This window comes from Anabas testudineus, chromosome 7, assembly GCF_900324465.2.
Source record: "Anabas testudineus chromosome 7, fAnaTes1.2, whole genome shotgun sequence".
NCBI lineage: Eukaryota > Metazoa > Chordata > Actinopteri > Anabantiformes > Anabantidae > Anabas > Anabas testudineus.
In genome coordinates this window covers 4,485,291-4,512,592 of record NC_046616.1, presented here as the reverse complement: position 1 = coordinate 4,512,592, position 27,302 = coordinate 4,485,291, and the positions used below count along the sequence as shown (strand labels likewise).

The 27,302-nt window shown below is 39.8% G+C and overlaps 2 protein-coding genes across 5 annotated transcripts in view; both read right to left on the bottom strand.

Moving 5' to 3' along the window:
* Positions 1–18,985, bottom strand: part of LOC113167753 (kelch domain-containing protein 8B) — a 113,937-nt gene extending 94,952 nt beyond the window's left edge. The window contains exons 1-3 of one of the 4 annotated variants that reach the window (XM_026368583.1): positions 18,963–18,985; positions 18,716–18,839; positions 17,503–17,668 (exon numbers count right to left, since the gene is read on the bottom strand). The gene's annotated coding sequence lies outside the window, so the exon portion shown is untranslated. Of the gene's footprint in view, positions 1–17,502; positions 17,669–18,715; positions 18,885–18,962 lie in introns of those variants that run through there. The other 3 variants (XM_026368581.1, XM_026368582.1, XM_026368584.1) reach the window with 3 other exon arrangements.
* A 959-nt stretch (positions 18,986–19,944) lies between these two features.
* si:dkey-32e6.3 lies at positions 19,945–26,279 on the bottom strand. Its single transcript, XM_026368927.1, has 6 exons — positions 25,913–26,279; positions 25,014–25,186; positions 24,427–24,645; positions 22,454–22,614; positions 22,224–22,356; positions 19,945–21,843 (listed from the first exon to the last, which is right to left on the bottom strand). The coding sequence occupies exons 1-6, from the start codon at positions 26,166–26,168 to the stop codon at positions 21,667–21,669; spliced, it is 1,119 nt and encodes a 372-aa protein (XP_026224712.1). The 5' UTR covers positions 26,169–26,279; the 3' UTR covers positions 19,945–21,666.
* Positions 26,280–27,302: the final 1,023 nt, after the last annotated feature.

Below are 27,302 nucleotides of genomic sequence, written 5' to 3'. Positions count from 1 at the left end.
GAAACTCTTCAGTGTGAATTTGCCCACAAATGTAATGCAACAGGTCTCCTTGTACAGCAGTGGTAAAGACTCAATTGCGCTGATCAAATCTTGTGAAATCACATCATCATGAAGAGAATGAATGTTAAAAAGAGTACGAACTTTATTTAGCGAAGATCATGAAATGGAAATATTGGAGATCACTGTAAGAAAAAGCTGTATTCTAATTGTAGATTTAACTCTTATATCTGCATAAAGATCACTGAGACACAGTACCTACGCTTTAAACTAACAGCATCTCCACGTTTCATCACATTTCTATGGCTGCACATCCTAGAATGTGTGTGTACTGACTGTAGCTTACAACATAAGCTGATAAGACACGTACAGTAAATCACTTTCCTCTGAGCTCCCTTGTGTAGTGTGTAGTATTACTCAAGCCACGTATGCTGGTGGCGATGCACAAACAAATATCAAAGATGTAGCACTGTGAATGTAGGAGCCCAACCTCCAATAATCCTTTTATGATTTGTCCCATCTGTGCGTTGAATACGAAAAATAACAACAGGTATTACACAAACTAATGCACACAGCAGCTGCACCAATCTCATGGCGATCGTACAGGATCTGGAACTGTCATTGGTTCAATGTACTTGCCATTTTCAGATATTATTGGTTGTTTGTTTACAGTCATAATGTGGCTGTGCACAAATAAAAGCTTATTTCCACCATCTAGGAAACAGTTTCACTGAACATATCTGCAAATATTACGCACATTTGGTTTGAGATTCAACTTTTTGACAAGAGGAAGAGAAACAATAACTAAACTGCAATAATTAAAAATACTACCAATACCAGTGTAATTTAATAATTGTTAATAAATACATTTATTAATGGCTGGAAATGCTCCCAACTCGCCATAACAGCTGCTTTTGTTTTTGTATGTGCACGTGTTTGCGATGTTGAAAGCTCTGTTGTGCATTGATTTGTTTAGTTCTTCAGTTATATAATTATAAGCCTAAATTTGTGTTACAAACTTAATATTAAAAGATGGAGAAATACTGTACAGATGGCAGCAAGGTCACACTTGTGCAGGTTGCTAAATATAACCTCTAAAGATGGTCATATCATCCAACATCCTCACATTTACCAGGAGAAAGAATATGATACGATATGATTTTTTCCTGTGGGTCTCAGTTACTCTTAGTAATTCTATCACAGAGATCAGCAGACATGGAAAACTTGAAATTGTGCAAATGTATTTGATTTAGTTCACAGTTCATTACTAGAAAACATCATGTCTTTCATCTCTTGCTCGGTCTTTCTCTCTCTCCCGACGTATTCTGTGCTCGATTGCTCCAAAAAAACACCAAAATTTAAAGGCCAATGTTTTATGGATTCGCAAATCGCCTGTGTTTAAACTACTATTTATTTTCATTTAAGGATCTAATTGAGCAGTTTCATTATATAATACCAGTACACCAAGAGTACACCCCGTTCTCCTGATTCTCAGCTGCTAGAGATTATTATATGTTCTGGTTATCAGCTGTGAATGGTGCTGTGTTGTTGTGCACAGCAGATGCGACTATGACCAAGATTCCCTGGGGTGCTTTGTCCCTACTAGCAAAACATGCTGACAGCCTAATACAGTGAGCACACAACACAATAACAGCTAAATACATAGAACCAACCACTTTGGGAAAGGACAAATGGGAGTACATTTACGACAGTAGTAGTTGAATTTACCACCACAGTGACAGCATGGGGAGAGTCTAGAGTCCAAAACGTTCCTGAGCAAAGAAGTCAAAGTTGAAAGGTAGCGTAACGTGAAGTGTTTGTCCAAGCTCACAGAGGTCTACAAGAAAAGGAGACAAAACAGAGCAGCTGGATACCTTAATGTAACACATCTATTCTGGAGTGGGCCTACATCCAGCTTTAGCTACACTATTTATAGGGATTAAGATTCAACATCATTTCATTAAATCACTGTACGGTCATGTACGCTGTAACACACTCCACTAAATAAATGAGGCAAAATAGAAATAACTTAACTAAATGCTGGTTAACCAGCTACAGCGCAGAGATTCATTACAAAACCATACTAATCACAAAATAAGTAAGCTAGTGCTGCATTAAAGAAATCAACTACATTCTGTACGTTTGAAATGGAATTTAGAAGATCTAAAGGTGTAAAGTGTGAAAATACATCTGATCTTACTATTACTATAACTAAACCTCTAAAGACAGACAGAAGGTATCCACTAACTGAGAGTAGAAATATTAACGGCACTGAGATGTCTTTGGATCATTTCAGAATGAACAATAACAATTCCTTGTCGTCCCAAATAACTAGCAAGGTACTACTTTCAATAATCTTCATACAATACAGTCACCAGGCACACGGGTAGTGTCCACAGAGTAACATTTGCCTGGCACTGTGTTTATGCATTTAATAAAGAATAAACAGTTGGCTGTTTGGCCAGCTAATACATAAAGACCCAATTCTCTATAGAAACTCGCTCCTTTTAAATCACCCAACAAGAATACAATCCTTTCTTTCTCTGTTCCAGTTGTCTCTCACTATCAAAACAGTTCTGACACAACCCTCCAGTCTCCAGTGACGTCAGGAGTCTCTTCAATCGGTTGAGACAAACATTAACAGCATACATTTGCTTTTATTGCATATTCTCATTGTGGGAAAAGCTAAGAGAAACAGACATGTGTCTCATCAGTGTGTACTGATGACTTCATGTGTAATGGGAGACGTTCTTTAATTGTCTGTACATGATTTTGAATGTATATGTTGTGCACTAGCATTTAAAGAATAAAGCACGTAGAGGGATGTGGAGGCGGTGTGTCTAAGTCAAGCTGAGAAACGGTGGAGGAGGAAGACGCCAAAGAGACCCCGGGGAATAGAATGACAGAAATTATGCTGGTGGTGAGATAGCGAATGATTATAATTGCTTAAAATCTAAATGCTGGTGAAGAATGCTCCCAGTGTTTTGATTGGTATCTTTACTTCTCTCTTGCCGTCAGATTTTATTTCCTCACATTCTAATGGGAATCCAGGTGAATTTTTAATTGCAGCCTAGCAAATGATGTGCATTTCAATTTCCTTTAAATGCGTTCTGTCAATACCTTCTAACTTTGAATAACAGCTGCAGAGTCATAGTTTCCCTCAAAGGCCTCCTCATCTTTATCTATTGGGAGATGTTTCATAATAACTCCATAATAACATTACTTAACACTACCAGACATATAGTGACATAGCTGATGGATAATGTTAGTGCTTATGTTATTTTTAAATAAAATTAACAAAATTACGAGTTTTTCTCAGTTTTGACATTTCTTTCATCACAGCATCCGAAACCAGTCGATGTGTCTGTTGCTTTTTAATACTTCAACAGGTGTGATGCATTTCACAAGCTCTGTTCTTATCTGCAGCATCTGTGTGTGTGTACATATTTCAAATTTATCAAACGTTATTAGCTGGTATGTCAACCTGAGGGACACGCAGCTGATCATTTAAAATCCTTAAATGACACAAAGGCACAAAGTTTGTTTATTAAAGATATGCAAATCAGTCTCATAGCAGCACAGATGACAGCAGCATCTTTTTTTATGTTGGAGGTACAGTAAAAGAGCAGTGAAGCATGGCACCGCATAATGAAATGCAGCCACCCTCAAGTTCGCTAAGTTTGCAATTTAGAAGCTGGATCTCAGTCTAAGTCTCTAGGGTCTCTGGGACTAAGCTTCGCTGCCATTCTGCTCTCTGCTCTATGGAAAGTCACAAAAATAGCCCAACTCCAACTTCGAAAGTGTGTAGAGGGAGGGGCTTTCAGATGAGGCACTTATTTTAAAGTATAATGAGACCTTTACCAAGTCATGATGCCTTCCCTTCTTGTACTCTGGAAAAAGTCACACGTCCAGCTCCTTGCAAATGTTCACATTCGACATACAGTCGCCTACTTTGTACAACATACCCCAAAATGAGTGAAGGATGAAACTGAATAATCGAAGACATCCAGCTGCTGGTGTGAGGTGTGAGTTTAGATGCTGTTTACTTTAATGGAGGATAATACTCTCCAGAAATCAGGCTTGTTCTCTGATGATGCTAAACTACTTCTATGAATGGACTTTCTGCTGTTCTCTAATAGGCCGAAGGTCACAGCCAGGACTAAATGATCCTCCTTCACTAGTCAGTGTTTTCCCAGCCAGCACATTTTTACATAGACAGAGAATTTGGCAAACAGAAAGGAAATGCTCTGGAAAAAGCAGTGTACTAATACATGCAACGTCAGACAGAGCAAGATGCATATATGTTATTATGCATCGTGTTCTTGCTATATAAAGCTCACCACTCAGATACCCTTAAGAAACAAAGTCCGTTGACTCCTCAGCTGACTCATGCCAGCAGATCCCATCTCTGAACGGGATGTGTGCCAAGCTCTTGAGACATCTTGTGTAACAAAAAGGTCAAATATGTTTATGTTTCACTTCCCACAACTCGGAGCTGGAGAGCCTCTCCATGCAGAAACTGTGAAGTGCATTGAGACAGGCGCATAATCACAGCAGCTGCTCTGCTTGCTTCACCCTCTGCTATGAATACTTAAAAGAATTTTAATTTCCTCTCGGCTATTTCATCATGAAAGCTGTTTTCTATCACACTGAACTATAAGTTGAAGTCCACCCCAAATCCAAAATAGTTCTACACAGCTTTTCAGTGTGCCCTCTCTTACTCTGCTCTTCCCCCTTTTCTATCCCTGCTGCTTGCTGCATCCCAGCTTCAGTCTGAAAGTTTGCTGCTGCTTGTCATTTATAATTTAAACCCAACGTACAACGTGTTCTCGTTCCCCTACTTCCACATCCTCTACCCCTGGTTCATTAGTCTCCTGAGATTCTCTATTCTTCTTTTGCTACCATCTCCCAGTTCTGACCATGTTACTCACCTCACCTTACCTGACATGTAATTTCAGAAATTATTATAATAAAATATGTCAGTATAGCTCAATAACAGTATCCTGTTGGATATTTTAAGGTGTGAAGTATAACATTTGGAAAATTCTGCACCAATTCAGGAACTAATTTCCAGAAAGAAGCTTACTCCCACATCAGCGACCTACTGTCTTATGTATATTCCCCTTAATTCAGTTCATAATGTCTAAAATAAGCATATTACAGGTTGAAGTACTAATTAAATTCGCTACTCAAGAAGATTATATCATGTAATGTGAACAGAAATCTAAATGACTTGTAAAAGTACATTTAAACAAATGACTGTACTTGAAATATAGTCATCTTTGTGATTAATCTGACAGCTGTACAAACAAAAAAGGAAATGGAAATTGACTTTAAGGTGATGCATTGGGCAAATTTTGTAGGTGTAAGTACTTTGCTGTTTTGACAGGGTTATCAGTTAACTGACATTCTGCATCCACTTATTAAGCTTTCGAGTCTAGCATGACACATACTGTATGAAATACACAATAACAACAGCAGCATTTCAAAGCAGTGGGCGACTGATTTCAGAATGAGGCAGCCAAACGTAGATTCTGGTTCCTAGCCGGCACTTATCAATTTTGTTGCATGTAATGATGATTTTTCACTGGCAGGTTTGATTAACTGCATCAGTGGTAGCAGTTAACTCATTTAAAAACAAAAACACTGCTAAAATGTGCACTACTGTATAATATAATTCAGACTGAAGCAAAGTTACTTGCAACAGCTGACATCCACCACATGATAAAGCATAAAGAAACTGAGTGTAAAAGTCAATTGACATTTCCATAATAACAAACAAACTTTACAACATGTTGACACCTGAATGCCTGAGAGAAATTTCCAAAGCAGATCTTAGCTGGCAAGAAATCCTTAGGCAGGTTTACATGCAGACACACGTATTTTCACCCACATTTACAAAGCCAGATATCAGTGCAAGCAGGAGTGCTAATGAGATCTTGTGTTCACAGTGATGCTCAGTCTAAACTATTCCCAGCAGATCAGGGTCAGGGAACATAGCGTGAATTGTGTGCTTCGTTACAGACTTAGATTCCAGTATTTTCTGTATAAATCAAGCAGGCATTCAGTTCAGTGTTTTCTTCCTGCGGTGCTCAAATTGGTCAGGAAGCTGAGTAGAATCAACCCTCTCAGGCTGCAGGACTTCTGATGAAAAAGAGCTGTCTAGTAAAATCAGATTATGAGAGGAAATAAAATATCTCTTTAGCTCACGCAGATCTTGTGTTGGTTACATAATCTGACCGTGTCTGAGCACTATCTCAGCGGCTGGCTTGTTGAGTCTTCTGCAGAGGCTCCGTCTGATTCAATGAAAGCATGTGCACGTCTGTCTTGGAAAAGAGAAAAGGTATTGTCCAAGTCAATTATGTCCGAAGCCTCGGATAAATCCTCCTTAGGGAAACAATACATTTTCAGGTAATCAAGTATTAACTTGAGTGCATCATAAGATGCGCGTGAGTGGTCTTAAGCCTCGTGCAAACCATGTTAACAAGATGCTAAATGCGTCTTTATGCTGGAGGTATTTTCAGACAACAAGCTGACTATTACTGCCCAGTGATGCTGTTGATGGAGGAACCTTTTCTAACTTGTCATGTGACCATGGCAACCAAGTGATGCAGGAGCTAATCTTCCCAGAGTAAACAGAGCTATTCACCAGCAGTAGGAAACATGCACACGCTTTGAGCTAAATGGCAACGCAAGCAAGCCAATATGCTCACAGCGACAGCGCTGACATGCTGATGTCAACATAGCCTACAACGGTGCTGTCCAGAGCTGGTATATTAAGTAACAAGTAAAGAAAAAACTGAATGCAAATCATTTAAAACCTATATTATATTCAATATAATACAAAAACAACATAATGCATGTTGAAACTGAAATAAAATGACAGGCTGAACTGCATATGGGCCAGATTTACACCTGGACCCATGCCGTTGTAATCTGGATTGAATCTCTTTGTTTAATATAATCTATAGGATCAGCAGCTACTGGCTACAGCTTAATGTTGAACACAGCACATCGATCTTTTCATCTAACCTGTGGGAAAAAAGCTAATTATGCCATATAACTATTAATGTACTGAAATAATTCACATGCCTACATTGATGCAATCAAATATTTCTTGGTGTTAACTGTGCAACTTAGTCTTTTCAAAGTCAATCAACTCGATTCAAGTGTAAGAAAAGGTGATCGGTTGACTTAATCATGGCTTTGTTTTATTGATTTATTTATTTTTGTGTCATCATTCAGCAACTCTGTACGTAAACTGGCATTTATCAGCAGCAAGTGGATTGACTTATTTGCCCTATGTCAAAAAACAGACACATTTTGAACAAATCCAATCATATTTGTAACAGAATAAATTCAATTATTGCAATTATCCACAATCCTGAGGGAATGAACCTTCACTGCAGGATGACAAGTTTGACAATCACTTTCATCACAGCTTGTCAGCAGGATTATGACATTTAATTTCACCCAGCTGCATTATACTCAAATCAAAGAAATGGTTATTTCACTGTCTAAGAACTAAATATACTGTAGCTCTTACAACCCTGCTAGATAATTTGGTCGAACAGGTGGTGCAGGGTGTGTAGCTGTCATCCTAGGACTACGAGTTGCTATATTCAAGATGATAAATGTGGAGATGATGCCCAGCCAGCTGTTGCTCCAGGTCTGTATAGCTGAAGTCAACATCTACACCTGAGATCTTTCGTAGAAACTACACCAACATACTGTGTTAGAAACCTACAGGAATGTTGGAGATGACTTTCTCTGGCACCACAGTGAAAACAGCTGTTAATACTCTGTGAAGTGTTAAATTGGATCCAAATGTTCTACAGTGAATCATCCCCATAATCCCTGCAGGAAGGTTTGACACAGGGCTCTATATATTTATATATTTATTTATTTATTTATTTTGCATTGTAATTTTACCACTTCCATTCCCCTAAGCAAACACAAGCCATTCCAATAGTGCACTAACACAATAACAGTGGTATTCTGATCTGTCTCAGGCAGACTGGCAATAACTGCATGGCTGAGGCAATATTACAGATGCTGAATGGCACAAAATTCATACCAAAATGACAGGCCGCAGCAGAGTCTGGGCAGCAACAATACAAGCCATTATCAGTTGAATAAAAGTTCTGTTGTGTTATAAAATCAATGGTAGCATTGCTCTACTTCATAATGCAGTATATTTGAGTTTATAGGAAGGTTAGGGATTTGTTGGGATTAATTGAGAGGCACTAATAGGTTGGATATGCTTGACTGACTTTTTGTAATGGTTGTACAAATGCATTCACATCAGACAGAAACTTCTTCTCTTTGGTGGTTTGTGTTTGTGCAGCTATGAGATTTAGATCAAGAATTAGATCATAGATCTAGCTCCAATCTTTCTGAAACATGTAATGTTAGTTAAGTTGGACACAATCTTTCACAGTGGCGTCACAGTCACTGTAAAGCACATTTACTTTTCTCAGACTTCCTCAATTCTGTCTTCAGAATTACTTTTCTTGAAGGACATGTAAAAGGAAGCGAAGTGTAAAATGTCATACCAGAGGTTTGTAGGTGCAATATAAATACTAGCACCATATGCAGTGGTGCAGATAACAGATTTATATCAGTGGGTAAGATACCACCTCCATAAAGTGTGCAGATTTTGTTCCAGTTTAGAGCTACACTTTCAATTATCTCCATAATTTCCATATGACTCAGTAAAAGGGCGCCACCAACAAACTTCAGACTAACCAAGTGATAGCGTCTTAAAAACGGCCCGGCCTTTGTTAAATGTCTTAAAATTCAGTGCTTTGTACTGACATGTGGATGGGTTCTGGCTCTGACATCCAATAACACCGGAGGCAGCACCTCAGTGGGCAGGGATTCAGCAGTGGAACAAGCATGGTGAATTTCACTGAGATCAGAGGAACCAGCGAGAAACAAAGACATGTTGCATTAGTGCACACACACACATGCAAAGACAGATGGTATGTAAAGACATGCACACATACAGTACACATAGAGCAGCGTCATATTATTATCAGAATAGAACAAGTGCTGAGAACAAGACCAGAAGTAACGGCACAAGAAAGAAAGGAGGAGAAAGACTGAGAGCAAAATGCATTAAAAGAACGAGATAAAGAAACAAAGAATATAAAGAAATACTAAGACAGAATAAAACTACAGTAAGAGAAAAGAGAGGCACACTGAGTGCTGGTGCGGCAGAAAGTAAAGCGAGACGACAGTCACAGTCAATGAGGCACATAAAAGCAAAGAAAAATGTTTTGCATGGGAATTATACAAACGCACGCTGTCGGCCAGACAGACTAAATGAAATCGTTTCTCTCTGGCGCACATTTCCCATCAGTCCCACTAAGAGGAACAGCAGGCCCAGTCGGCGCCAATGCCCCTGAGGTTAACTGTCCAATCAGTCGCTTCACTACCCGTCTCCACGGAGACGAGCCTAAATGACATCAATGGAGGTTGAGTCTGGTAGGGTAGCTCAAACCGATAAGCAATTATGTCACCGTGTCGTGACCCCCACTGGTACATACATAACTGTTAGTAGCACTCTGCCTGTTTCTCCTCAGTCTGGACCATTTAATCTTCTAGATATAATCCTGTACATCTGGCTTTCACTTTTTTTTTTTTTTGCTCTGTCTCTGTAACAACTGGTGAATAAAAGCTGCTAAAAATACCAGAAACCTCTGAAATGAAATTAAATGTCACACAAAAAAACTTTAATATCAAATTGTTAACACTGGCTGATGATCTGTAGATAACACAATGTCTATTTGTTCTACACTCACTGTTTATTTTCTACGTCAAACTGGAGTCACATGTTTGCTAAGAGCAGACAAAATTACACATTTAACACACTGGATCACGTGTGTGTGTGCACATTTAAAAAAGTTTAAAGTGCTCAAGACACTAATGCCCATGAGCAGAGTGCAACACAACACAGACGTAATCCTGGAAGCCAGCAAAGTGTTCCACTGTCATGTGTCCGTTTTTAGTTAATGGGGCTATGTCAGAGTCCAGTATTCAGCTCTTGTAGCAGAATATGTGTAATCTGTCAGCACGCCTGTCGCCCATCTACCAACATCAGCTCTCCTAACACACCAGCACTGAGGTTTCACACTAACCTGCACAGACACCGTGACCTTTTTCTAGCTAATAGTGCAAACAAATGTCCTTTGGAGAAATAAGGAATTATGTGAATTATAAGTGACTTTCCCTTAACCAAATGTCAAGAGAGAAAATTTAAGCTTCAGTTGTGAAATGTTATTATCCTGTTAAAGGACTCAACACACATTACATTACACACACTTCATCACATTTGTGCTACATTTGTGTTATTGCTAAAGCAAACCCGTTTTTTTCTTATGTAGCTAATTGTAATTCTAAATTAACTCTTAAATACTTCTGGGACCTGTAATAATAAACTGTACATGTTGGTACTGTTGCAGGTGTTCAAATCCAGGAGATACATCTTAAAAATTATAGATTTAACATAACAACTAAGCTAAACACTGGCTTCAGCATAAAGAAAGAAGCAGCAGGGCTTGTAGGTCTGTCAGTTTTCATACAGACGGGTAAATATTCTGCCCGTCATCTAAGCACAACGGGCTTTTGTCAAATGTGCTGTGTTTAAAATGATGTTTGATTTAAAATGTGTGCATGCTTCACCAGCCTGTTATGTTGGGAGTCCATCGTTTATTTCATAGTGCAGCCTGCAGTTTTAATCTACACCATGGTTGAGTTCTAGTTCACACACACGCGCACATGGGGTTGGAGATAATACCAGTGCTTCACTGGTTTAATTAGAACAGGAGGGATGCTGGGTGCAGTTCAATTTTCCTTCAGGTCTCTAGAGTCGGAGGTACAGTGTCTCGGTCCTGCAGCGGTTCACTTAAGGATTCTTAAAATAAACTTACTTCTTCCTTTTAAAGAAATATGAAAATGTTCATTTGAATTCTAAAATATGATAGATATTCCCACCTTTCATCACACCCGACACCCTTTTACTTCTGCTTCTGTTTAAAACCTGATACTAACTAAAGAGTTTTATTAATTATTTGATTTTACAGCCTCACTCTGCAGTAATATTGAGCGATTCGTCTTCCTGCAAATAGAAGAGAAAGTCAAGCAGAGTCTCTTGTGAACGTAAACAGAGATGTATCTGCAGATTTAGGCGCTGCCATGATTGTTTCCTCCCCTGCGAGGGGTTGCCTGGAAACAAGATCTAAACAACTTAGAAATGAGTGGAGGGGGAAAAGCTGATTAGATCTAAGACTAACAACATAATGAAGATTGAAACTGAACTCTGGATGAGTGAGAGCTGAAGCAGTGGAATCCGTTTAGTTGTTTCGAAATGTTACGTCTGTTTTATTAGACGTGAAACGTCTGCAGATAGTAGTGAGCCTCTGATCCCTGGACCACCAGATTAATATCCAAGTTAACGCTCTCTCGTGGTCACACACCTTTAACCAAGGGTGGAAATTAACTACTGTATGCTCATTTACTCAAGTGCTGTAATTTATTACTATCAACAAATCAACAAATTCATTCAAACATCAGAATCTTTATCACCAGGGAAAATTCACAAGATATTGAATGTTAAAAAAAAACTATTATTATTATTTAATGCATTAAAGTTGCAGGTTTTGTGATTTGAAAATCACACTCCTTTAAAAGGCCTAACGAAAGCTAGAACTGCATTTTGATCCCAGTAGCACAGATCAGGTCTGCACAGTCAGTCAGTCATCCTTCAGATACACACGGCGACATTTCTTGACACATTGATTCATTCAGACACTCAGGGTATTTGTCATCTAACGGCATCCATCAGGTATGACCAGAGTTGCTCTAATCTAGTTTGGCGCATACCAATTTTTTTGGTAATTGCCTCCCTCCACTATCAGATTTAGATTTCCCTCTGCACGGCTGTTGCTTTCTGTTTTTGTCACATTCCCACACCTTAGGCAACAAGCTTTACTACAGCACGAATCTTGTTTGTGCAGCTTTTGCTGAGATGTGTAAATGCTGTGATAATGGTGAAGTCGTCAAACAGATGTGGGAACAAGGTAAAATTGCAACATAAAACATGTTGAGTGGTGTATCAGCCCCACAGGTAATAAAGCCAACACTTTAATTGGTTGTCTCACTACTGGTTTGGAGGTAAAACCGAAAGACAACCAGCAGAATCACACATGAGATTCGAGGTTCAGCCAAACTCTGAATTAAAGCCCCAGAAGAAAGCTTAAGACAAAATATCATCTTTTCAGCAAAACCTTTATCAACAGGCTTCTGGGGACAGTATACAGTAGAGTTTACTGTACTGCTGGTGTGTGTTTGAGTGTCTGCATGATAAGCTTAGCCAGAAGCTGTCATGGTGAAGTCGAAACATTAAGAAGCTTTCACAGCAGGACGTGTCAGAGGTGGAGCTCAGCACACACTTTCCTTTTTTAGTTCCCTATTTCCTTTGCAAATCTCCTTCTCTGTTCCCTCCATCCCACCCTGAACTGTTGTTTTCTCTTATTTATGCTGCTGCTCAGGCCATATCGGTCTATCTGCATCGCCAGCTCCTTTTCCTGTCTTCTTTTGCAACACGAGCCACAATGGGGCATCTGGGGACTTGCTGCGCCATTCAGCTAAATCTCCCCACCCAGCCCAGCAGTCTCCCAGCAGACGCTGCTTCCTTCCTTAAATAGATGGGATGTAAGGCCAAATTAAAAGAAGAAACAACAGAAGGAGGGAGGGACAGAGGAAGCATAGATGACAGAAGAGAGGGAGTAAATGAGCACAAAACAGTGAGTGAGAGAAGGAGAAAAAACAGAAGAACGAGTGGGCAACAGGGTAGTAAAACATGATAGGAGATTGGAAAAGGCAAAAATATATCTGGCTGGCACAATTATGTTGACTAATGTGCACAGTGGCAGTAAAAGCACATAATAATAACAAAGCTAATGTGAGGTACGAAAAGGATGGCAGTGTTCTCAAAGGAGAGAGAGAAGGAGAATGAAAAGAACAACAAGGACTCGTGATGAAAAACAGAAGCAAAGAGGTGATAAAGTCCGTATTACACTGGTCCCTGTGGGCTTGTTATTTAAATATAGACCCGCAGTGGCATGAATGTGACTGTAACACATCGTTGATCTCTGCTATGTTTAGGTTCATCATGTAACTTACAGGACAGAAAAAGAGAGGGTGAGGGTGAGAGCTCAAACAGTGTCAAAAGTTCAGCAATCTAGTGGCCGATGATGATTGGATGAGATGAAGAAGTCAGCACAGTTAAAGCTGACTACAAACACACATCAAGTAATAATCTATTACTTGCTGTTTGAAAGAAGCAAACATCAGACACCTCAGGGAAAGTCGTCAGCAAGATCACTGCTGCCTCATCTGTTTAACGTCTTCTAAATAAGCTATGATTCAAAAGTTCAACTCATTTCACAATGTCCGTTTTGTCCTCTGTGTGGAGAGGTTGAGCTTTTCTGAGCACCCGGTTGTTTATGAAGATGTTCTGCGATGTGTTTTATTGTGGACAGTCGTTCATCCATTTGCAGTGTTGCAGTATTTTTAGTAGAAATATGCTTCAAAACATCTCATAATGTGGAAAGGTGCTGTGACCCAGACTCATTGATCAGCTCGACAGCAGCAGCGATACACTCTTATCAGAGAAGGCCATTTATCCTGCTTGAATGTTTTATAGCTTTTTATTACTGTAAGACTAATTCCTGAAGAGCTCCTGCCCAGCAGAGCCTCATGTTACAGTTTTCCTGATCCTGAAAAGTTGCACATTGTAGTTTAAGGCAGTTTACTAAAGTACAAATTAGAGGTAACTGTTTGACGGACACCTGACAGCGGCTTTTCTCAGGATATGTTTTACAAGGACTACAAGCAATTCCTGTATGTTACATTGACCTAGTTTAAGTTGGGATAATTGTTTGGACGCTAGTTGTAAATCTCATTATGTAGCTGCAGGATTAATTTCACTCATAACAAGTATAAGTGACCTCCAAAGATGGATCATAAAAAAGTTTTTTTTTCTTCTCAACAGTGTCAAACTTGAGTGGACAAACAATAAATCAGAAATCAGAACAGCAGTAATGTCTGTCCGCCACGTACAGTAAGTTCTAGGAAGCACATTACACTCAGAGAGCACTTGTTCTCCGTAGACAGCTGTGATAGGCTACAAGGGCAAAGTTATCCAGGCTGGGAATTTAGCCTTTGGGCTTCAGAAAAATGTGATGGCCATTTATCACTTTTCGCACACTTTATACGCAGTTAATCAAAATATCCATTTGCAGACTAGTGTGTATAAGCTATGTGACGTTCAAATGACAAATCCCAGCTTTCTCCTTAATGGAAGTATTTAGCCTTTGTGACAACTTCTCCAGACGATTTCCTTGCATCTAAACAACTGTTTCTGGTGGCAGCAATTGCTTGAAACAATCAAACAGCAATCAGTTTACATGAGCCGATGTACCTCCATGATTTATGCAATATCCATTACTTCATGTGGCAGCAGTCAGACAAAGCAATCACACAGCAATTTGTTTCCCTGCAGTCTCAGTCTGTGCTTCTGGTTAACATAAAACTGGAAGCAATCATACAAAATAATCAAATAGCTGTGTCTTCACTGAGCTGGATTCTACAACTCAACTAATACTTTAAGCCATTACAGTAATTATTTAAACAAACCTTTCCGCTCCCTCTAAATTGCTCCTAGTGCTAATGTGCCTGCAATGAACCGTAAAAGAAATGTTCTTCACCGATTAAAGTCTGACAGTTTTTTTTCTCTGCAGCATTCTACTTTTGTCGTATAAAGCTCAGAACATGACCGACCTGGAACCAAAACCGTTTCCCAGCTGTGCCAGTCAGATATTGTGTTACTAGCTGTGGTGTATTTGTTACAGCATGCAGGAGCTGCTGCCATGAACACACACGCGCGCCAGATGTGTTCACTCACTTGTGCATGGTGAGCTAAGTACGGCGTCTGAGAAAGATTTCGGTGACCAGAGAGTGTGTGATTACACGTCTACGCTGAATATTAAGTTTTATTAAATGTTCTGATTTGTTTTAACGGTTTAAAGAAAAAAGCCGAACGAGGGTGGATCCCGCTGAGCCGCTGTCATCAGAATCAGACATTGCTACAGATGACGGTTCAGAGGAAAGGACATCTCATTTCTCTAAAGACGAATTTCCTCTGTCCTCTGTGCATCTTGTCCTTGCATCATTCATTGGGCTGTTGGTGAAAGATGCTGGGAGAATGCACAAGTGAGGGAAGCACAGATGCAAATACGGGAGTAGAGATGTAGAATTAGGCATCATTAAGGTTATGAATTACACCTATACATTTACCTCTGACATGTCAAAATATGTGAAAAACAGTTTGTCTTTATCTCAACCAGCCTTATTGTAACGTGAACTTATTAAAGTCCAGTGTTTACTTAGAAAATCACTTTACAAAGTCATTTCAAACTGTCCAAATACTGGATACACAAGATGTGTCTTAACTAAACCACCCAGCCGTACCACACACGTTGTAAGAGTGTCTGTGCACTGAATGATCAGTTTGTTATTCTAAACATGCTGCTGCTGCTGGAAACAAAGCATTTGTTTTATCCCCAGAGGTCCTCCTTTGTTCCCAATATATCAATGGGATATAAAACAAGTGCATGCTAAAATGTTTCCCAGAACTCGTCACCCTCGCCTCTGTTACACTGGGTCAACTGACCTAATGAGGAGATTCATGTAAACAATGCCATGTAATTAAACAACGAAGCAGCTGCTGACACATACGTGCAGACACACAGAACACACACCTGTTTGCCTGTGTCCTTAATACAACCCTAACTCCCCATACTCTACTACAAGCTGTTTTAATTAACATGGCAGCGGCCTGCTGGCGTGTGGACCAGCTCACACACTGGGCAAAATCTGGATCTTCACAGTTAGAGGGAAGAAACTGGTGGGAAAGGAGGTGATCACTCTCTCTGCTTCCTCGCTGGTTCTTTTCTTCATTTCATGCCCCTTGATCTTAGTCTCATTACAACTGAATTATGACAAACAAAGGAAGGGTTTAACTTTGATGCCACTCACATGATGCATTAGTGCAGTTTGACATAAAGAACAACAGCTAGGTCAGATCTGTTAAAATGAAATAACATCCACCTCAATAATTAGCACATTATAGCTACTACAGGGTTTTTAATCATATTTACTGAAATGTCCTCAGGTTAATCAAACCCAGCCAGCAGCGCTAACGTGGCAGCAGATTAGCTTTGACCTTCAATGTGAGGCTCATCTGACCAAGGAGGAAGCTCATGCTAATGTTGCTGCTCATGCCATTAGTTTTTTCTAATAATTACATTTTATAGATTTTATATTTGAACATGGACTTTTTGGAAAATATGAAGATTTTATCTGTTTAATATTTTAGTGAGTTTGTTGCTGGGCAGATTTTTTTAACCTTTGAACAGAGCCCAGCTAGTTGCAAAGCTGTCTGGCTACTGGCAGTGGCTTCACATGTTGTGTACTCAATTTGCTGCACGCTTGAAAAAAATTACACTGACCACATGTATCATCCTTCCCTCACACACCTTATCCAGGACTAAAAAATCCAGCATTGCAGGCTGGATCTCCAGACTGTCCACTGTAAGCATCCCACTTAATCCTCTGATGGGAATATTGGCTCAGGCCCAAACTCATCCCTCAGGGTTAATGTCTGTAGCTGGATGGTGTGTGTATAACAGTGGCTGTTTCTGTCCCACACAAACCACAGCTAAAGACATTTTATCCAAAGCATGTGTACAACGTAACGTGCACATAGGAAATGTCTGCAGGTTACATGTGCATGCACAACCTCAGGCGATGAACAATGACTTCTATCCCTCTGCTCTCATGTGTACAGGTACATTTACAAAACTGTGAATATATATGAAATGAGACCTCAGGTTACCATCAACTGTTTTTATAACAGCAGGTTCAAAAGCTTTAAGGATAAAAGTGACGCCACTTTCACTGTATCCTCTGGAAATGACCAGAAAATGGTGGAATGCCAGGAAAGTTACATAAGAAGTCAAGGGAAAAGGCAGGATGGACCTGAAATGTAGTCTTTCACCCTGGGAAACAGCTCCATCAAAAATACATTTCTGTTTTTGTCATCTGGAGCCGGGTCCCTCAGTGCGCTCTGACCCATGATTTGAACTTCAGGACAAATATGGCCGTACAGTGGGTGGCTCATTTGTTTGTGCAGAACAAGTTGAATGCAAGATTTAAAGAATAAATAAATAATTCAGCAAAGAGCAGGAAGCAGAGCAGATTTTCCTCCTCTACACAAAACTGATGCTAATTAAAAGTACAGCAGATAATGAAAGTAAATTTGCAATGCTTATATTGTTTGAAAAAAAAATAATGCATGTTAATTTATCCATTTATCTAACAAGCCATTGTGCCAACTACAACATCAATAGCTAATTTCATACATGAATAATTTCATACTCAGGGAGTCCATTTGTCAGTCTCCCTCACTCACTCGGCGCTGATGGTGGCAAAGAGGGTCTGCTCTGTCAGAGCAGGCTGCAGCCTTCCTGGTGAGCCCTGATTGAGGGTGGCATTTTGCTGGCACAATGAGAGCCGCTACGGCACTAAGCTTCTCTGCTGGATCCTGCAAGACAGGCCCAGACGCTGCATGTCAGCTGTAATCCACATTATGCAAATGAACTCACACCAAGTTAGGAGCTATCATCACAGGTCAGATGGGAAACGTAGCACCAACACCGGGAGAAGGAGAAATAGAAAGGAATGGAAGAGGAGCGGAAGGTACTGAACAGGTTTTGGTCTGCTGGTGAACCAAAACAACTTCTTTAGTATAGCAGAGCTAAAAGGATGGAGGGAGAAATATAGTGTGCAATCTCATCAATCCCCAGAGGGAGATAACAGAAGATGAGCACAGTCTATTCCTGAAGACATACACTCTATAAAAAATAAAGATAAAAACTTAGATTGATTTTTAATATTCTCTAGAAACAGTATAAAACAGAGCGAGCCTGTCTGCCAGTGACTTGGAGGGATGTCCAGATGTTGGGTAGTGCAGCAGATGGCACTGGCTTGTCTAGAAAAGAGCATCTCACTAAACAGCTGGATGCATATGCCCTCCAACCTCCAGCAAACTCAAATCCCTGCATTTGCACCTGCACTAGAAATCCCACACAAATACATAAAAAGCTTTGTACTAAAAATAAATAAATTGAAATAAATATAATAATAAAAAACAAATGGACATAACTTTCCTTTTAAATTCTGAGCAGTGGCAAAATCTGTGCTGCTGACATCATCTGTTATCTAAAACTTACAAAAGCAGCTTATGACTGATGACAAACAAGACATCAGAGTCCTCGTCCTGGATGGTAAACTGGGATACTGTTTAAACCGTTTCTATCTTGTTCTTCATTTAATCGCTAGTGTATAATTTTTACGCAGAATTAATATCCACGTCTGTTCATATCCTGCTGTCCACAGCTCCGCAACGCCCAACAACAAGAACATCTCGCGTTCAGAGCACATGTGCGCGGAGATGAACCGTGATGCTGCATCACCCTCTCAAGTCTTCCTCACAGTGCCAGCGCATCATGGTCCAGCTTGAAAAAGTCTGCAGAAGCGCCACATTCAACCAAAGCGGAGAGGTGGAAAGTTTGGTGACAACTGTCCTTACCTGCGTGTTCGATGAGCGGACGTCAACGGCGCGTCGGAGCTCGGTGGAGCAGCTCCGCGTAACTGTTTGGACACAGCATGTTACCAGCTAAGACAACGGCGGGGATGTCCCTCCTGTTTTATACCTGTTCAGTAACAGAATCCAACGAAACCAACAGTTACCATCGCTCTCCTTCCACTGACTGAACATTTTCCCCCTCCTGCCTCCTCTTCCCGTCCCTCTCCTCCCGTCTCCTCCCCTCACTCACCAGTGCGCATTTACGCAATCCCGAAGACACCGCCAACGTGCGTTCACTGCGTTGTCGCTCCACCATCCTGGACTGACAACACCCACTCATCAATCCTTTAACTTCAACATTTACTGCTACACTCGCGTTGCGCTGTTGTGAGACGCGGGTTTCAGGCTCCACGGCTCCCCGGCAGTGTCAGGTAACTCCTGACTCACCTGCCTCCGAAGTTGAGGGTGATCCAAAAGCGGCACTGCTGCCCCCATGTGGATTGAGAGAACTTTCGATGATCACTCAAAACCACAAAACACATGGAACAAATTGTTGGCACTGTGGAAGTTGCTCAAGCAGCACCACTGTCATCCATCACATTCAAACTGGAACTCACTCCAGACATGAACTGTCGCATATTAATGTGTCTCTGCTGTAATAAACTAATCAATTACACAGACGGTTTTTGTAGAAATACCTTTTTAAGACCTCCCTTCAAACATTTCTGCCAAGCTCAGAGGGGAGGGGGAGAATTTTATCTCACATGCATTTCCCTTATCATTTGGTCTCCTGCTTCCACGCTTTATTTCTGCTTGAAGAAAATCCAGATAGCTGCAGGAGCACAGATAAATGTTGGTGTGTAGAAGATATTTATTTATTTTACATTGCAGGTGAAGATGTATTACATGTTTTTGAATGGTCAAAGAAATTGACTTGATTACTTCCGACCCTTTGTCTTTAACACCTACATTCTGTAACCCTCAGGTGACCTGACCTGGGCTCAAACACCCTAACCTGTGAATCAATGGCCTATCGATCTATACATGAGCTGTGCCTGAAGACCTATATGAAGACGAGCTGGATTCTTAAGTGTTTTCCCCATTGATCTTTTTCTGACCTTCTTTGCAGTGTTAGGATGAGGCCCAAATCAATGTAACTGCACCCACTGTATGTCTAGCACATTAGTCATCAGTCAGCGTGATGGGTTGTCATTAACCACAACACCAAACAGTTTAACAAACAAAAGCAAAGATTTATTTAACACCACCAATATTTGATACCAAGAAGTAAATTAAAATGTTCAGGTTTGTGCATACAAAGGCAACATCAGAACTAATAATTAGCATTAGATGTGTCTGTGACTTTTCAGGAGTGTGCAAGTGTTTTAAGTGCAAATATGAATTCATGTTCACAAAGCTAAACTTTACCTCACCATAAAATGCTCTTTGCAAAATACAATAAAATGCATGTTCAGGCTTCAGAATAAAGCCACATTCAATTGGCTTAGTTATTTATATTACTATGCACCCATCAGTGAATCTACACAACATTAACCACACCTTCCTTCACTTTTCATAAATAACACATTACTGTACTTCATTGTAGTTTAGATTACAGTCAAATGTAAACTGATTGTGTCTCATTTGTTTCAAATGCATTCATTTTAAGATTTAAAGACCAGAATCAGAAAGGCGGCATTTAACCTGTGAAAATGACCCAAAGCAAATAACCGTAAGATCACCAAAACAACACAGGTCCCACCCCAACTTTTTTTTTTCATTACTTAAGCTAATCTTCTTCAAGCAAACACATTCTCTAAAAAAAATACCTTTGGTATTACCACTTCACCGTTTTCAGAAACCTGCCTTTAAATATTCCTCTTTATGAATATTGGTAGGTTGCATTCTGCTGCCTGAAACTGACCTGAGGAAAATAAAGCAATTAAAAATCTCCCTGGAAGCTTAAGAATAAAAAAATACCCTAAAACCCTAAAAGCAAAAATCACCATGGCTTCCACATAAATCCAGCATTATTAAATGTTTCACACAAGAGTCCTTTCAAATGATAGAAAATGCAGTAAATATTTCAGTGCAAACACACACAAAAAGTTAAACCTAATGAAGTCTCTGTGTGTCTGAAGACTTTATGGATTACTCCTAGCTGACTAGAGGAAATTATATATTGTTACACATGTAATATAATCTGTTTGAGTTTGAGTCAAATGATACGAAAAGTAATTTTCTGACTACAATGCAGTCATAACGAAGTGCCGAGCAGTATTCAGAGTCCAGTCACCTATTCAAGATTGACCAGATTTGTCAGTTCAGTGGACAATGTGCAAAATGACAGAGCTGTAATCAAATCTCCCAAAAGTCTAAGGGAGTGTAACACCCTGAGATTGAGACACGTGAAGCTACATTTCTGTGGATTCTACTTCCAGCTAACACAGATTTGACAATTGCTGACCCCAATTACACCTGTCACATAACATAAATTTCACAGGATTAGGGCAATTATCCTGTGGCGTTATTAGCCAGAGCCTTTGCTAAAATCCAAGTGATGGCCTGACCACTTTGGTGCTTAATTAAGTCAAAAAACCTTCTTGCAATGATTCACCTTAGCACAGCAGAGCTGACATCATTTTACTGGTGTTCTGAAGCAGATCTGTGAGCACAGAATTAAAATTCTAGCTGCCACAGTTCTAAAATACCACATTTAGTCTGTGGCAATTATTTTTTAATATTTGCACTTCAGAGAATAACTGTGAGCCTCCTCCTCATCTACATCCTTATTCATGTAACCTGTCTCCTAATATAACCTTCTTCCATTCATGTTTTCATTAACTCAGTATTGCCAGCAACAAGATCGGATATATCTGGGGTCGTGCTACCCTCAACTGGACGTTGACATATGTACACAAACATGCATTTTGGAAGGCATGCTGAACTGTGTTCTAGCCTGCCACCTGCTGGAGATTTCTCTCATAGTTTTCCAGACAAATGTGGACACGTTGAATGAAGTAGTTAGGGTCAGCGATAGCTCGGAGGAGGTCATTCTGGATCAGTGTAACATCATATAGTTCACAGGTGGAGGCTGTTCGAGTCTCAGCACTACCTGGGCCCAAGAAAACCTGAGAAACACAAACAGGTGTAAAATATTCAATTATTTATTGTGCAAAACTTTTGTCTTTTACTGTCATCAACTGGGAGATGTAGGCACCACATAACCCAAAAATATAATATAATATGAATATGAAAACATATTTATTATGAATACACCAAAGACAGAGAGCAGGAGGTGAGAAATCCCTGCATGTACAGTGTAGAGTTACAGAGAAACGTGCGATTCCAGTTCATGCTCAATGAATATGAAAATAATTTCTTTCTTTGGCCACTGATGATTTGATTGAAATTATAAGAAACTAAAAGTTAAACGTTGTTCATATCCTATATGGGTGAGTGTCAAAGTTCATATAATCATGCTGATGTCTCTACAAAGACGGGACAGTACCTTGGGGTGAATAACAGTATCTTCATCATCCTGTCGTATGTTGTCATCTATGAAAATGTGCTGAACGTGCTTGTCAAAGGGATCAATCCATAGTGGCTTCCCCCCACGGATGGAGAAGGTATTTGTAGCCCACCTGGATGTGAAACAAGAAAAGACAAAAGATGGCTGAAGGGAAAGAATCCACAAATCTTTAATGACATTAATGATGGCCTGAGGAGTGTTGTGGGTACCAGGCATAGTCGTCCCGAAAGCCTCCCAAGCCCTGCATTGAGCTGAAGAACTGGTACAGGCCTCTCTCCCCATCCTGAGTCGACAAGTGGTCCTCAGCTCGCCTCAGAACTATTCCCATGTTGTTACAGTGGATCTTTCCCAGAGCCATATTCACACTTAACTGAATTGAGAGCATGAAAAACAGTCAAGGAGAAAACTAAAAGGGGACAGCACTGAACTCTGGGGTAAGAATAAAACCAAAAGCAACTTCTGAGAAATTATTCTGTTATTAAAACAGAGCCTCTGGTCAGGTGGAGCTAAAATAATGGTGATAACAGCATTAAACTTTGTCACACATAAAAAAAAAGTCTCTGCCATCTACGTAATTAACAACCCTGCCATTCTGTAGTGTTATATTTCAAATACTACCTACAACTATCAAGCAGCAAAAACATGATAAATAATTATGAGCTTCATCATAATATGAGTTTTCAATAGAGAACCTAAATTAAATAATATATAACGAGGAAAATGTCACCTTCAAAAGCGTGTTACCTTCTGCATCAGCATAAAATCTCAGAAGGAAAACAAGTAGTGTTTATTGCCATTATTACATTAGCATGTAAGTCAAACTTAAATGGGAAACTGACAATAACCCCACGATTTTGTGTACATGCTTTTCCCAAAGCAACCATCTCAACGACAGTCCTCCTCTCAACTGTGTTTCCCCCAGGAACTCACTGAGGCATCACAACAGATCGAATTCAAAAATTTAACAATCACATTATATCTCCTGATTCATTCAGGAGATATAATGTGCCCCCCCTCCATCCAGTCTCTTAGTCTTAATACAGAGGAATAGCATGATGTGACAGGAGACTGTCAGTGATTTCCCCCAGATAGCTCACTCTGCCTGACAGGTTCACTTCCGCACACTCACTACGCTACCATCTCTCCCATCTCTCCCAACCCCATCTCCCTCAACATCATCCATCCATTCCACACTGCTATTTTCTCAAAATAAATGTTTTCCACTCCAGCAAGCTAACAGGTACAAAAAGGACAAAACCCAGTGGGAGGGGATTCGAGGAGATGCATATGCTTGTTTGTGCCACTGGGAGGGCCTTTGTTAAAGGGCACAGAAAGGTCATGATTTTCAAGAGAGCATCTTTGCATCTCCCACCCCTAAGGAACATCAAAACACACACACACACACACACACTTTCACTGGAGTACCCTAAAGTAAATCCCAATTTGAATCACACTATATATTTCTTGTTACTGTAGTTAAGCTGTCAACGACAAGAAACTCAGAGCACAACTAACTACTACTGGCTAATTAAGATTCCCTGTTTAGTGAAAAAAGTGTTTAAAGGTGTCTTCAATTTTAATAGTGATCCCCTGAGCTTTCCTCGGTCTTCAACAGTACATTATGTCAAACCTATGCTGCTGCTAACTTCAAATATTCTCTAGATCTTGTTCAAACATAAATCTTCAATGCTGAGTACCACAAGAAATTCCATTCACATCTATCACACAGGGTTCATTGGAAAACAAAATGTCGGTGGCCACATTTAAAAAACTCCCCTAAGGCCCCAAACCTCAACCTCAACTGCATGTCTATACAAAAAGCATTTCAGTCATGTTTCAGCGATTCCTGTCACGTGCTTCTGAAGAACAGACTGTAGCTACATACATGGGTGATGTAACAGCACACAAGGTCTTTGTGGTTTATGTGTATAACTATATTGATTGTCAAGTTTGGCCTTCATTAGATTCATTGTATTGATTTTGGGCTTAAGCTTAAATTGGGTTATGTTGCTGATGAGCCTAAAAAAGGTCACAAAAATGGGCTAGACGCGTAAACTAGACATGACATTTAGCAATTCATAAAACCCACATTATTCACATTGCTTGTTACCACTAAAGGCACAAAAGATTTTTTAAATTTGGCTAATTGAGTCAAATGGCTTTGTATTACGTTTGATTTTACCTTCAGATCAGGCAGATCGGGGAACAGTGGATGAGCCCCTTCAATCAGTGCTCTGTGTACAGCTCTCAGCACTCGAGGTAGGTCAGTTCCAAATGTACGAAACACAATGGCGAATTCCAGTCTTTCCAGCGCGAGATCTTTGAGCAGCTGAAAGAATGAGGGGAGGATCCAGTGATACAGTCGTCCATCCTCTCCTTTCACAGACAGCTCTCCGTCTTCCTGCACAAAGAAGAATCACAGTCAGTAACAAATAACCACATGAAGGCTACATTAAACTGTAAGGACTACAAAATATTCCATTTTGTTTTCATTTCAAACCAGACACAAATCTCTCTCTTACAATCTTAAATCTTATTTTAAACTTACATGGGAAATTTCACAGCTTTATCCTAAAGGATTATGTACAGCTAGGTTGAGGTGTCATTGTATATTTTGAAAGTGAAGCACGCACACCTGAAAATTTGCATCGTTCACTGACTGAAACTAAGAGAGGCTACAATACGTGATTATATATAAATGGTAAAGTATGTCAGTGTGTGTTCAAATGTCATTTTCCCTTTGGAAAGTTTTCTTATAACGTTGCTTGCCTTGAAGCCCTCAGGCCAGCGGAGCAGCTTCAAATGTTCATCTAGAAACCTCCGGAAACGTCGTCCCACAGCAGTTGTGAAGCCATGTGTCCGTCCAAACCGAGAGTAGTAACTTACAGCATTTTCACATGGTGGGAGCAGGGAGGGTGAGTCACTGATCCACTGCCACTTACCTGCATAAAGGTGATGAGATCATTTCATGCATAGTTACAAATGGAGACAAGCTACAAAAATGATTTATTTCCAGGTTGCAGTATGAAGCTACCCATCTCATTCTATTACTATAATATGAAAGTATAGTTTCCTAGGCTTAGATCTTTGGATATACCATAAAAAAAATAACACTAGTGCTTCAGTATTATCTTTACACTGAAAACATTATCACATCAAAGCCAAGCTAATTTTATTAAATGCTAGTCTTTAAAAATGTTTTTTATTGGTTTAGAAAGGCCCAAACGTTCCCAGGTCTGCGATAATGCTCTTTCTAAATAGCCTAATGGGTTCATTTATTATTATTTATTTATTAGATACACGGATTCATTAAATATTTCACAATGCTCCACCTGAGATAAACACGAGGATGGATCTAAATCATGTTCTACCAAACCTTATTCGATAAAACGAAAATAAATTATTCACTTAAAAAAGCACGATAAATACATCGTAATGTAAAATATAAAACAATACAAATTGTTAAAATATTCATGGTTTGCTATTCGGGGAAGGTGAGACTCAAGTTATGCGTCTCATTTTAACTTTATGGATTGGTTTTCACCTTGTTGTTACTTAGCTAACAATTCATTAGGAAAAAGAGTTTGTGCTTTAAATTTCCCTTTTTTAAAATGCAAATCAGCGCGTTCTGTTGTCACCACGGAGCGGGGAACAACAGCCATGTTTACCGTGTTTGTCCACTTTTCCCCAGGTGACAGTTGAGAGGTAATCTTGCAAAGCAGCCACAGTCCCCTGAGCAGTGGCTCCGTCCGACACCAGTATGGTGTTGTTGAGGTCCACATGCAGGACTAGCTTCTTTTGCTTCTGCTGAGGATTTGTCACCCCCGGATCCCTCGACTCACACAAGGGCGCGGTCACATTTAAGCTGTTTGTCGCGTCGTGTTCTTCAGCTTGGCAGCCGCTATTCTCGACGAGCTCCGCCATGAGGAGGAAACAAATGTAAAAATGCTCTGTGAGTGACACACACTAAATATTTCAGCTAAAACTTTCCACCGAACCGGTTCCGCATCTGACAGCTCATGGGTATTTCCGGTATTGTCGTAGCCAGGCGACCTTCTTCTTCTTCGGTGGGCAAAAAGTAGTTGAGCGCTGCTCGAATAAGGAAACAGCGCCACCCTCAGGTGCTGTGCTGTAACTTGAACATTCAGCGCAGGGCTGAAGTGGTGAGATTCAATCCAGCAACTCAGAGGACATCATTCACACAGGTGTTTTCAGTTCTTATAAAAAAATAAAATAAAGCTATAATAAATATTATATATGCAGATATGATATCTGCATATATAATATTATGGAGAGGGGTTGAAATCGGCTCCACCTTTGCCAGCTGGAGCTGCAGCTGTTTGTAGTTTACAGCAAAAATGTGAAATTAGTTCAAATCTTTATTCTCTCCTTTTAAAAAAAGTTTAATTTCACTTGTGTGCAGCCCCACCCCCCAACATGTTTTTTTTTTTTTCCTTTTTTCTTGCTACAAACTAAAGGACATATATGAAAAGAAGGAATTGCATTTATCTTGCAAGATTTTTAAAATAAAGTTCTCAAAAAATAGTTTTTAATCTGTACATGAATTAAACCTCACAAGGCCCGATCCTTTCAGTCAGAGAAATCAGTTTCTTAGTGCAGTAAATCTTAGTAATCTTAAGTCTTAGTGAGTAAAAAAACATTCAGTGGTGCTGCCACCTCTTGATTATTAGCTTTATCAGACTTTAGTCTGTAAAAAAAGTACAATGAAAGCATTTCTCAAAATTGTCTTTATTTATATTAACCATTCATATGTATCAACAGCAGCATTCTTAATGATCCCCACTTTTATATATGCAGTCCATTACAAAGGAAGGGATGAGCGAGACTGAACAACTCACACAAAACAGAAATAATGAAATAGCAAAGTATCAGAGGGAGGGATTGGGTATTTAACAGGGCCCGGAGTTACAGCCTGAATAAACATGCAGTCATGCACATTTCAGTTTATACTGAAGCCTTTAACACTTGCATCCACAGGATTAAATACCTAAATAAGTACAAAAAGAAACACGCTAAAGCAACAGGAGCAAAATTAAG